The sequence below is a fragment of the Malus domestica genome, chromosome 16, assembly GCF_042453785.1.
Source record: "Malus domestica chromosome 16, GDT2T_hap1".
Taxonomy (NCBI): Eukaryota; Viridiplantae; Streptophyta; class Magnoliopsida; order Rosales; family Rosaceae; genus Malus; species Malus domestica.
In genome coordinates, this window is record NC_091676.1 from 22,123,579 (window position 1) to 22,136,066 (window position 12,488).

The window sequence follows — 12,488 nt, forward strand, 5'->3', positions numbered from 1 at the left end:
CTGCAACTGTTTATACACCCTTCTTGAAGAAGACATTGTAATAAGAACTCAAGATTTGAAAACGATGAACAAGGATCTGAGCTAAAAAGAAGGATTGAGCTTGGTGTGAGGATGGATGTAGGGATGTAGGGTTTATATGGACAAAAAAAGAAAGGATGAGGTTCTGGACAATGCCACGTGGCACTATGTGATTGGTTGAAAATCTTATCGAAATCTTGGCTAAATTATTGTAAACCGGAAGTGACACGTGGCGTGTCGGGATTGGTCAAAAATATTATCGGAAATCTATCCACAAAATAGTATGTTCAGATAATGACACGTGGCATGACGTGATTGGTTGAAAATCTTATCGAAATCTTGGCTAAATTATTGTAAAACGGAAATGACACATGGCGTGTGGGGATTGGTTGAAAATCTTAGCGGAAATCTATTCACAAAATAGTACGTTCAGATAATGACATGTGGCGTGACGAGATTGGTTAAAAATCCTATCCGAAATTAAAACTATTTTATTTTTTTATTCTTTTAGACAAAATTTAAAAATATTTTAAATGGGCTGGGTGCCAGCGCATTTTGTAGGGATGGAGATCGTTTGTGCCAGTGCATTTTTTCACTAGGTGCCAGCGCATTTTTTTAGGGGTGGAGATGCCTTGGCCTATTACTGTTCATTGGAGTCTGTTACTGTTCATTTGAGTGGATAAATACGCTGGGTGCTGGCGCAAAGTCCTTAGGGGTGGAATTGCTCTTATATTGGTGACCTCACTAGACCGAATCACAGACGTCAAGGCCCGAATCGCCGCCACGGCCTCAGCATCCTCTTCAGCGTCATCGTCATGAAGCTCAATGCCTTTGGACGTCCTGTTGGTTGATGAGGCTGTTTTTGGTGTGATGATCTGCAGCGCCTGCGGGAAGTATAAACGAAACCTCCTGCTTTGGCTGAGCTGCTTTGGCGGTTTGATCGAGCTCCTGGAAATCTCAGCGGCCGAAATCTTTCTGGTCGCACGAACCCAAGATCATCACCATGGGCCAAGCATTGGCCATGGTGTTGGAAAGACCCGCGAGCCCGTGGACACATTCGGGATTCGAGACCGTGAGGAGGACTCCAGGTCGACCCGTTAGATCTCGTAGGCAGAGGTGGCGTAACCCGTCGACTGCTCGTTGTTCACCATTTTCTGAGGTTTGTGAAGCTCACTCACTGTGTATTGATCGTGGTGTGTACGGGATTCAGCGAGGTCGCATGTTATTTTCTTCATGTCGGCGGATGAGGCCATGGCTGCCTGGAAAAGCAAGATTAAATCAAAGGTTGAGATTTATGTCAAAGCATGTGATCTTGGGTCGACTCTGGATGATGACAAAACTCGATCGTCGGAATACAATGTGAAGTGCGTAATGAAAGATGAACAAGTTGGAAGTTCGATCTGATCCCAAATGCCGAGATTATACATATTTGTATATTTCCACTACTTGTTTATGTAACATCTCTGCAAGCAGAAGAAAGAATCACTCAACTCTCACTCTCTCTCTCTCTTACTCTTTCTCTCTCTAGCTTTCTCTGAGTCTGTGCTACTTTAATATATTGTTTACCGACTTGTAAAATGTATCATTTGTTCTTTTTGTCATTATCATTAAATGAAGTTGTTAGATTGTTTTTAGTTATATCAAGCAAAAAAAAGCACCATGAAGAACACATATGAATTAATAAGGTATTAAATTAGTTAGTTACAATTTCTAGTCACCGATAATTTAAAAAAAAAATTATTTTATTTTATTACAAATAATAATCTATACTAAAAGGAGGGAGATCATTTAAATCCGAAACGTAATAGGTTGAAATAAAAGACTTAACTTTTAAGGCAATCCGTCACTTGCCATACCGTTTCAAAAATGAAGAAAATTAGTCATGACCACAATTAACCAATCAATATGAAGTTGCCTATTGGGTTTGCCCGTTCTAGAAGAGAAAACATGAACATCCCTTCTGCTTCCTCCCAATAGAGCCCAATTTGATCCTTCTCCTTGAAGCCTCTCCTCAGCACAAACTCCAGCCACCATTGTCCGTTGAGAACGTAAAGTCCGCGTCCCCAACAGGTGAAATTCACGTAATGCATAGTGTTCGTATCACAATCATGAACTCTGGCTCGTAAGCCCATTCCACTCTGAACCCTTTCGAATAACTTGTCGCCCAAGTAAGACCGAACATTGTCTATGATCCATTTTTTCGGAAGCAACAGACTCGCGTTCTTTTCAAGGTCGCTTACCCCTAACTTGTTGATTTTCCAACTTCCAAGGCTCCTCAGGTTGCGGTAGTAGCTGGTTTTCTTTCATCTTCCTCGCAGACATATGGTCACGTTTACGTAATTTGGGAGGAAGAGAAGCAGGGTCTGATTCCAAATGTTTTCCTTGTTTGTGTCATAATTCCAAGTTGGATCACACAATGTGAGGGCAGTGGAAACTTGGTATGTTGATACTTCGTCTTCCATCGGTAATATTAATGTCGAAAATTAACAGAGAATTGAACTGCAGGGAAACAAATCTGAGATGGTTTTCTGTGTGAACAAATTTGGATGAAATCGAAGAAGAGCAGGGAGAGTGAGTATTAATAAGGATTTTTCAATTTTATCCACTTTTGGTCGGGAAAATATTGCTACCCGTTTCAATTGCCTTTCCTTTTTTGCACTGAGTTAACTTGGATGTTTATAGCAGTGGAGATTTAAAGGAATGGTAACAACCTTCTCGTTCTACCTTCTTGGCTCTCTTTCTCATTTTGTTATGTTGTTCGGTGATCGGAACAGTCTACTTTCTATATCATCTTAAAAGATAAACTCTGCGCAAATTCAACCAAATCAAAAATTGTTTTAACCGTTCAATTAACATTGCTAGAGTTTTAAACAAGTGAAAAAACATGAGAAATTTTTCAATCGTAATTATCCAGTTGGTGTCATGAAATATCGTTATCCTTGCCATTTGGAAAACTTGCCCTTCCTTTTTCTGGACTGGTTTAACTTTAGACTTCAAGTTAGCTTTTTTTGGACGCTGTTTATACATCTTCCGCTATTGAATCAATAAAAAACCAAAAAACAGGAGAAAAAAAATGAAGTGGTGTCCTGAAAATAATCATTTCTCCTCATCGCCCTCCTCTGCCCTAAGCACATAATTAACAAGCAAAAAAAAAACACATTAACGCAGGGAACGTAGCCTCTGTTGATTAGAGCAGTGTTTTCTCCCCTTTTTGACTGGGATTTTCGCCTGAAAGGCGGTTATCCTCCAGTGGAAAGAAAAATGGAGGTGCAAGATTTCAAAGAATTTGTGTAGGCGAGGATTTAGCTTTGGTTGCAATAGAAGTCAATCGCCAGCAGCCGTGTTGCAGTGCGGTGGCTGATCGCTATATATGTCACACGACTGATTAAATGACAGGAAACCCTTGCACACTGGAGGAATAGACAACGCGCCTCATGAGCGACGAATGCTGAATAAAGTTGTATGCAAGAATTTCGTAGAACAAAATCGTGACTTTTAAATCAGAATCGTCTGGCGAAATTCACCTCGTTATTTCATCGTTTCATAAATGCATTCCAACATGCTCTAGCAATTACACATACAATACATATGGCAGCGACCAGACAATCACACGACATATGGTAGGACGGATGTTATGACCCATTATTCCGTAATCTCTGCTTATCTAACAACATTTAGTTGCAGGATACAAAGATGACACGCACTAATCAGATTGTAATGATAAAATTGCCTACTGCAAAAACTCTCTTGGGTCGGTGACGTGACCAGTCAAAGCTGATGCAGCAGCCGTATAGGGGGAAGCGAGATATATCTGGCCTTCCTTGTGACCCATTCGGCCTGGGAAGTTCCTGTTTGTTGTTGAGACGCATACCTGCAAAGACAAGATGGTTAATAATCTCCCAGTATTTATCTTCAATACAATTGAAATTAAAAACCAAGATGTTCTCCTTTTCTTGCAACAAGGTTATCTGCATACGGGGTTATTAAACCCCCAAAGGCAGGGCAGTCGGCCCTAATTCTATCGAGGACGACGACATAGTGAATTGCAACAATCCATGAGGTCCAGCTGCCCCAAGACAGGAGAGCTCATTAGATCCTGGTGAATGTGTTGCAGAAAAGGATACTTGCCTGAGGTTCATTTAAGCGAGCATACGTGTCTTTCGGACCACCCAAGCAAGCGCCGCAACTGGGACTTGCAGGTGTGTCACATCCAGCTTCCTCAAATATCTGTGAGCAAGTCTTGCCACCAGACCCTGGTACTGGAAGACTATACACGTCCATCCAAACCTACAGATTTCAGAATACACAGCAAACAAGATTTCATTCATCATGCATTTCAGAAATTTCTTGATAAATTTATATCTACGGATGTTGTCGCCTAAGCACTTAATTCTGTAGCATGACAAACCTTTTGGGTAGCAGGCACAAGAAATGTGGGAACTTTGACCTTTTTCCCCTGCAATAAAAGCAATTAAACCAATACAGTAGAAAATTTCAAAGAAAATCAATGTAGAGAGACAATAGAAAGATATACAGTACTAACATGCAACACAGGCCAAGAGGCGGGCCAAATAACTCCGAATAAAAGATTAAAAAAGTATTCCAAAATGTATTAGTACATAATGCTTAAATGTAATATGCACATAATGCTTAAATGTAAAATATATCAAACCACATGAATGCATGCCTATATCTTAATTAGAAAAGAACATTTGTGATATACAAGTTACATCCATGCAACTCTCTCATTCATACATATACAAAAGACACACATGCATATATTTTGATTTTGATTAGATAAATGCGTGATCTTACAAATTGATGTCCATACAAAAATACACTCACATGCACTTGATAACAAAACATTCAGATGTCTATTGAAGTCAGTATATATAAACAATATCCCAACACAAATGTGACAGAGATTTGACTCCTTACTGATGCTAGAAAAACTCTGGCTGCGGCCATAAAATCCTCAGTTTTTCCTCCAGTACAAGAACCGATATATACTCTGTCAATTTTCACATCTTTGCATTCTCTTGCTAAAGCACGATTATCTGGAGAATGAGGCTGGAAAACAATTTTATATAAGTTAATCATGGAAGAGAGGCAAACTTAGCAATCATTGAAGATCTACAAGGAAGACTAAACTATAAGAAATCAATGTATGTGTTGTTCACCTTTGCCACCAACGGCTCCAGTTTTGAGATATCAAATCTGTACTCCTTAAGAAATCTAAATGCAAACAAAACAAACTCATTAATACAAAGGAATTCCAAAGGGCCAAATCTCATGATTATTAGAGACCAATATTATGTTGGTCAATAGAAGGAATATAAAAGAATATGCACATTCTAATCATGGTTATGCTTAAAATCCAATTCTCTTACACCTGATGTAGATTTGCAAATGATGATAGGGTAGTTCGTAACAGCCTGAACTAAGCTACATAGGACCATGTAAAAATGTGACACTGATATGAATTTATTTTCGAAAAGTTGACTGTAGAATGATGTCATCTACTAACATTGTCAAAATTCAAATGCTCCATCAGTGCGTCAGAGTGCTGTAATGATTCCCAAAGTCCCTCAAAATCCCAGGAAATAATATTTTAAGAATCTGACTTTAAAACATTAGTCAATCTAAAAGATGTTTAAAAATGGATCAACCATAAAAACTAAACATAAGATTCTAGAGTGCATGTCCACATTGAAAGAAAAATACATGCTTCAGAGTTCAAACGTTATAAACTGGATATAGAAATGGACTAATAAAAGGTAGATAATTAGTAGTATAAATTACCTTGCTTTAGCATCACTGTAAACAGGTTCATAGGGAACAGAAGTCTTATCCTGCAATTCAACATAAACCATTATATAGCATGCTTGACAGCACAAATGTATGTGACATTCAAAAAACATATTTGTGACAAAACCAACCACGACAAAATGTAACTGTAACAAAAATCAATAAAACCACAGGCATCACTCGAAGGCAATGGCTCTAAAGGAGGAGGTGGGGTGGGAAAGAGAGGGAGAGAGCCGACGTAGCATTAGCACTAACCTCAAGGTACTTAAATGTAGTGCTATCAGCAGGAACAATACCATTTTTACCCCCAGCCTCAACAACCATGTTGCATAATGTCATCCTTTCTTCCATCTGTTCAGCACAGGTTCATGAAATAGTAATTAACGAATACAACCAGATGAATGGTGAGATCATACATGCAGTGACGACCATTAAATTCACCTACAGATAAGCTTTCAACAGTGCTGCCAACAAACTCCATAGCTTTATATGTTCCACCAGCAACAGATATTTCACCAATAATCTGTCAGACGAAAATCATTTATCAAGGAAACAACAAGAAGGCTAGATGTGTTCATCAATTTATATATCAAGTAAACAAAATCATATGCCCTGTCAAACTCATATAATTTGAACTTCTTGGTATGCTATACAGACTGAGTGGAAAAAATGCCTTAAGACCTGGTTAAACTTACTTGCAGAATCAAATCTTTGGCAAGCAAATAGTCAGGCATTTCACCATCCATCACAAATCTCAGTGTTGGAGGCACCTGCAATTTAAGGACATCACAAAAAGTATGAAAACACAATAATGTTTGGACATTATTGCAAACAACTATAACAATAACGTACGAGATACATGCAATGCAACAAAATTGTGAATCCACAGATACAATCATACAACTGGCTAGTTCATTCATAGCTCACACAGGAATGAAAAACACATTTAACTTATTGAAAATCAGAATTCCCCGTTTTTGGTTCTCCATAGCTGAAGGTTTACTTTCCTGTTTTCTAAATTTTAACAGTATCCATTGATTTGTTTTGAGACATTCAAAACTCAGGCTGAAACAGGCTGAAAAACATCCCCTTCTTGATATCACCTTTTCATGATCCCAATGAACGCAATCAAATAATACAGCCAAGTCTAATGGCTTTCATAAAGTCTAACCCATCACTTCAACAATCAAAAGGAAAGCAAATGAAAACCCTACTCCTTGATATTAGAATATAATAGAAAATGAGAATATCTCAACCTGGGCTTGCAATCGTGGTACTTGTGCCTGTTAAAAACTTGAGCATCAAATGCAAATGCTACTGCAGTCAGTTGTTTCATATGCACGTATTTAAACACCTCAAGCAACACTTGCTTCCCTGACATATACAACCGTCTAAAATTGTCCAAATCATACCATTTTCTAGAATCCTTTCATGCACTATATCAAGGTAGCACACACTCGTCATGCCTACCACCTTCATGATCACACTTAAACAAGAGGAATAAAGGCAGAAGAGTTCTGCATCATGTATTTAAATCCTATTGGTTGTCACTACCTACTATTCAAAGCCCTTTCATATTGTTTTCCTTATCATTTATTGCAACTTAAATACTACAACTTTCTACAACTAAATACATAGTTTTTTTTATTAATTTTTGAAATCAAATACTCTGCCAAAAATCAATGATTCTCTCAGTATGTAGATGAACATTAATGCATGGGACATCGCATCAATGACATGTATCCGGAACAGTAATGTTTGAGCATGTGTAATGGCATAAGCCAACGTAAAAGCTGAAACCTCTGTTTCATATCTGATGGAAGATCATGATACCAGTGACGAGGGTTCATTAACCCTTCATTGGAAGTAATTATAAATGACTCAGCTTTAAGTCCTTACCATTTTGCATTGGTAATGGACAAGTTAATGGGACATATTCAAGATAATATCCCTTGGTGTATGCTTTTCGCAAGGATTCATACAGTTGACCCTACTTAGTGGGATAAGGTTTGGTTGTTGTTGTATCATAACCATGACCATTTAAATAAAACATAAGAGAAGGTAAGAAATAACTCCAAACCATTGGAGCACTACGGTGTAACAAGATCAGCAAATGATATCAATGACAAAAAATATTTATACGTGTAAAGCACAATATGAAAGCTAAACAGGGTGAAGGGGGCCCATATTCACCACTATGATGTTAGTGGAAGCTAATCCATCCGTAGAATTAAACCATTCGTATGAAATCCTCCAACCAGTGACAATTATATGTGATCAGAAAAGCAGAAATGAAAACATATTTAAAATCTGCAAACCTTGAGCAAAAGCTTCCCAGTGCCCAATACAAATCCTGCATCAGTGTTCCCAATTCCAGTAGCAAATTGTCCAAAAGCTCCAGCAGTACATGTATGAGAATCTGTACCCAGCAGGACCTGAAGACCAAATAAGGTGTTTGATTGCTGCTTTAGACTGAAAACCACAAAATAATATTGAAATCTTCAAAGGAAAGTACCTCCCCCGGCCTGCAATGACCTTCTTGAGCAAGTGCAACATGGCATACGCCCTTATAATCAGGGTTGGCCTGCCAAATTGTCAACTAAATTCAATATCTGATGATTAAACCAATTAAAACATGGTGAAAATTTAACACTTCAAAGCCACACCTTGAAATTACTTAGATCCTTGATATCATAGAAATACTTGATGTTTTGCTCCATGCAGAAATCTCTCAAGATATCCACATTACGATTTGCACGTTCATCAGTTGTAAATATATAATGGTCCGGTATGATTACAACCTTTTCACGGTCCCAAACCTGCAATATCAAAATAATGAAGCACTACTTATACCCCACAAAAACAAAAAATGCACGATTACAAAATCCCAGATATGAAAAATAGACCCCTTCAATAACAAACAACACACATACAGAGATGATGGATAGTGAGCTAAACAAATAAAATATGCCATCAAGGAACGAGGTCCATGAAAATGAATTCCTTCTTTTATTTCCTTATATGTGATTGGTTATGGTTATTAAAAAACAGAAACAAAGTAGTAAGAGAGGACTCGTAAACTGATATATTGCAATGGTCTCTTAGATAAATAAGATGTTTACCAGCAGTAGACTGACAAGAAAAAACAACAGACAACATTCTCATGGCTGCCATCCACCATGGGGTTAGGTCAAAGCTACACTATGATGCTATTGTTCCTTGACTCTTGCAGTGATGTGCAGAAACCATTTGGGACACATTCATGCACAACGTTTCTTGTGAAGCTGGCCTAACCTGACACTTAGAAGTAGATTCTCTAACGTGATCATTACCATTGCCAAAAGAGCCAACAACAACCCAACTTGATCAATGAACTTATTAAGTCTGACTAAAAATTCGTCCCAACCCCTTTCCATTTTCGCAACCTACGAATATGGTTTCTGATTCTACTGCTAGTCTTTTGGGTGTTTAATACGGTAATCCTCTCGGAAAAACAAAAGCAAAAGCAAAAGCAAAAACATAAACAAGAAGAAGAAAAGGAAGTACCTTTGCGTTCTGGCCGAACTCTTTCTTGAAGATTCCAATTGACCCCGGGCCACAGACGTCATGGGTCATCAAAACATCGACATCAACCCAAACATTCTCACCCGGACTCAGCTGGGTCTTCTCAGAAGCTCTAGCAAATATTTTCTCAGTCATCGTCAGCCCGGTCTTAACCTGAAAATTAACCAAACCCCAATTCAAAAACCCGCCAAATGGAGATTCTCATTAATCCTAATTGCACAAAACCAATTAACAAAAATGGAAAATTAAGATCCTGACCGAGCCGGTGGTGGCGGGCTTGCGCTCCGATTGCTGCGGAGACATGACAGAGCAAATTTTCTTGGATTTTCTCTTGCATTTCTGACTGGAAAGCGGCGTCGCAGAGGAGAAAGCAGAGCGATTCAAATCCTTCTGAGGTTCAAAATCACAAGTCCAGAAATTTAGTGAACATCCAAAAAAAATTGGAAAAAAAAAAAAAAAAACAGAGCTGGAACCAAAAAAACAAAAGGGACCTTGTTGCCGATGAAGGAGGTGGACGGCGGAGTAACGGTGGAGCAAGCCATGTGGGGCGTGAGAATGCGAGCTTATGCGGCGGAGATCTGATTCCGCTGGAGAAGAAGAAGAAGAAAGTGAACAAAAAAATTGAAAGAGTTGTGTTTTGGTTCTGGGATTTGTGGGAGGAGGCGGCTGAGGGGGCGTGTGTTTGGGAGGGGCTGTGTGACTCTGAGGCACGAATGACGTGTCGGGTATGTGGTTGGCCTTGCTTTGTTTAGGTTGAGATAATTAAGTAATTTACAATAATAGAGAATAGTGTTGCCCTTGCATTACAACATGAATTCAAATTATGTCAGCTTCGTAATTTAATATTTAATCTAACAAATATACGGTTGACCAAAAACAAAGGGAAGTTGCGATCACCGTGATAGAATCGGCTCTCTTTCCTATGTCCTATCTCATTTATTGGAGAATTATTTGGATGACATTAGTTCACTCTTATGATGTCATTTCGTATTAATAACATAAAAACATGTAAAATAAGCTAACATATATCTTTATATTATTGACGTGGCATGTCATGTGACAATTAACCGTGTCATGCAAGTTCTTATCGAATTATTGATATTTGTTATTGTATAGTGATTATATAGCAGATATGTAACACATGCTTAACCAAAAAAATAGATGAAAAGTAGGATTTGCAGTTTAGATTTGACAATCGAACTTTCCGTTCATACTTGAACCAAATTTACTCGTGTGATTGCCATGTGTAAGACGGATAAGGAGAAAAAGTTTTAAGGTATTATTCCACACTTAAATCCTTGAAATGTTTTTTCTATTATTTATTGAGACAAGCGCGAATAAAGTTAGGCAGATTATATGAGAAATTTAATGTGGATTACAAGTTTAATCACTCAACAAATGTAGTGTTAAGTGTTGGTTTAGCTAATAATATAAACCCAAAAGAAAGTAAAGGATAATTAACTGAAGTTTAATAGTGCTTTTTGGGATTTTGGCTTAGGGCTCGGATTCTTCTTTAATATTCAAATTGTTGTCGAGGATTGGTATACATTAACTTCCACAATAAGGGCATATTTACTTATTGAAAATGAGATAAATTATGAATTAGATGATGCATAGTATTAAAAAAAAAACAAAGAAGAGACCATTTGGTGGCTTTGCCACACAAGTCTCTCCTCGTAATTCATACTTTGTTGTTGAGATATAACATACATAATTTCAATGATGAGATATAACATACATATTTCTTGTGTGTTAAATTATTAGTAAACGCTCGATATGTCTGGAATGGAAATGATACTCATATCATGTGTATTCATTCATGTAAATAAGCATGTTCTCATATCATAGATTTCAATATATAGAAAAAGTACATAATTCAATATGAACACTCATTGGATGTTATATCTACTCAATTGAATAAATGAACGTGTTTTTATTGTTTTAATCTCAACTTTTGATATCAAATCCGAAATATCAAGACACTTGGAAATGAATTATTCTTCCATAAAATGAGAAGAAACTGGTGAGATATGTTGTGAAAGTAATTTAATAAAAGTTGAAAACAACCCTTATGTCACATCCCGGCCCGAGCCCCCACCACATCCCGGGCTCGACTTCGCCGTAGCACGATATTGTCACGCCCTCACGGTTTTGTTTCTGGGTACTCACACGAGAACTTCCTAGTGGATCATCCATCTTGGGAATGCTCTCACCTGAACTCGCTTAACTTGGGAGTTTCGATGGAAATCAAAGCCAGTGAGCTTCCAAAAGGCTTTGTGCTAGGTAAAGATGAGAATATACATATAGGGCTTACATGAACTACTCTCCCGAACGATATGAGATGTTACACTTATCGGGACAAACCATCCAAAAATTATATTATCAACTATTTCTTTTCCACACTCGGGAGAAATTCTAATTTTGCATTGTTGTATGAAGTTACCATTTGATGGGGAAAGTGTAGAGGTTGCAAGTCGTGGCAAAATCATCACCGTTACAAAGGATCCTATGGAAGGGCATAAAAAGGTTGTTCATTTATAGGCCAAGTGTTATTTGTGACTTGGAACTCATTTACAATATGAAAATCCGAAATTGGATCATAACTCTAAAGTGAACGTTAAATTAATTCAATCTCTTTTGCTTTGATTTTAATGGTGAAGTTAGAGGTATTTCATCAGTTTTAGTTCGCTGGGCCATTTTATCAACTTACCAATGTAAATGCATTGTACCAACATTCTCAATTTTTCTCATGTAATATATGATGTAAATAAGACTTTCTGAGTATGACATGCTAATACCCACAATTTTGTTAACTTAAACAAAGTTTCGAGACTTCACACGGATGTTAATAGTAAACGGTACCCTTTGCCACATGTACTTTCAAGACTTTCCGTACATTGAATAAAGTTACAAAGGCCGTGGCAGCGCGCAGGTGCACCTGCTGCTAGTAGAACACTATAGTACCCTCAATTCCCGAAGGACATCCTATTCCTCGTTTTGATGGCAATGCTAATAAAGGTCAACGAGTAAGTTCTTTAATATGCAGTCATAATGGCAATTGGAACCTGGAACCCATTGCAAATATTATATCACAGCGA

At 37.8% G+C, this 12,488-nt stretch overlaps 1 protein-coding gene across 1 annotated transcript; it reads right to left on the reverse strand.

The window, feature by feature from the left end:
* Nucleotides 1–3,489: 3,489 nt before the first annotated feature.
* On the reverse strand, nucleotides 3,490–10,156 carry LOC103403601 (3-isopropylmalate dehydratase large subunit, chloroplastic). Its single transcript, XM_008342449.4, has 15 exons — nucleotides 9,882–10,156; nucleotides 9,649–9,780; nucleotides 9,373–9,543; nucleotides 8,493–8,645; nucleotides 8,342–8,410; nucleotides 8,145–8,261; nucleotides 6,522–6,596; nucleotides 6,272–6,349; nucleotides 6,082–6,177; nucleotides 5,821–5,870; nucleotides 5,199–5,253; nucleotides 4,957–5,088; nucleotides 4,427–4,474; nucleotides 4,147–4,305; nucleotides 3,490–3,889 (listed from the first exon to the last, which is right to left on the reverse strand). Exons 1-15 carry the CDS (start codon nucleotides 9,930–9,932, stop codon nucleotides 3,749–3,751), a joined length of 1,527 nt encoding a protein of 508 aa, XP_008340671.3. The 5' UTR covers nucleotides 9,933–10,156; the 3' UTR covers nucleotides 3,490–3,748.
* Nucleotides 10,157–12,488: the final 2,332 nt, after the last annotated feature.

Excerpts from the sequence above, each read along its gene's own strand:
- LOC103403601 (XM_008342449.4), bottom strand. The coding sequence starts at position 9,932 with ATGGCTTGCTCCACCGTTACTCCGCCGTCCACCTCCTTCATCGGCAAC. Across the intron at positions 6,350-6,521 it reads CCAAAGATTTGATTCTGCAA|ATTATTGGTGAAATATCTGT; the intron begins GTAAGTTTAACC and ends TTCGTCTGACAG. Across the intron at positions 5,871-6,081 it reads CTACATTTAAGTACCTTGAG|GATAAGACTTCTGTTCCCTA; the intron begins GTTAGTGCTAAT and ends GTTGAATTGCAG.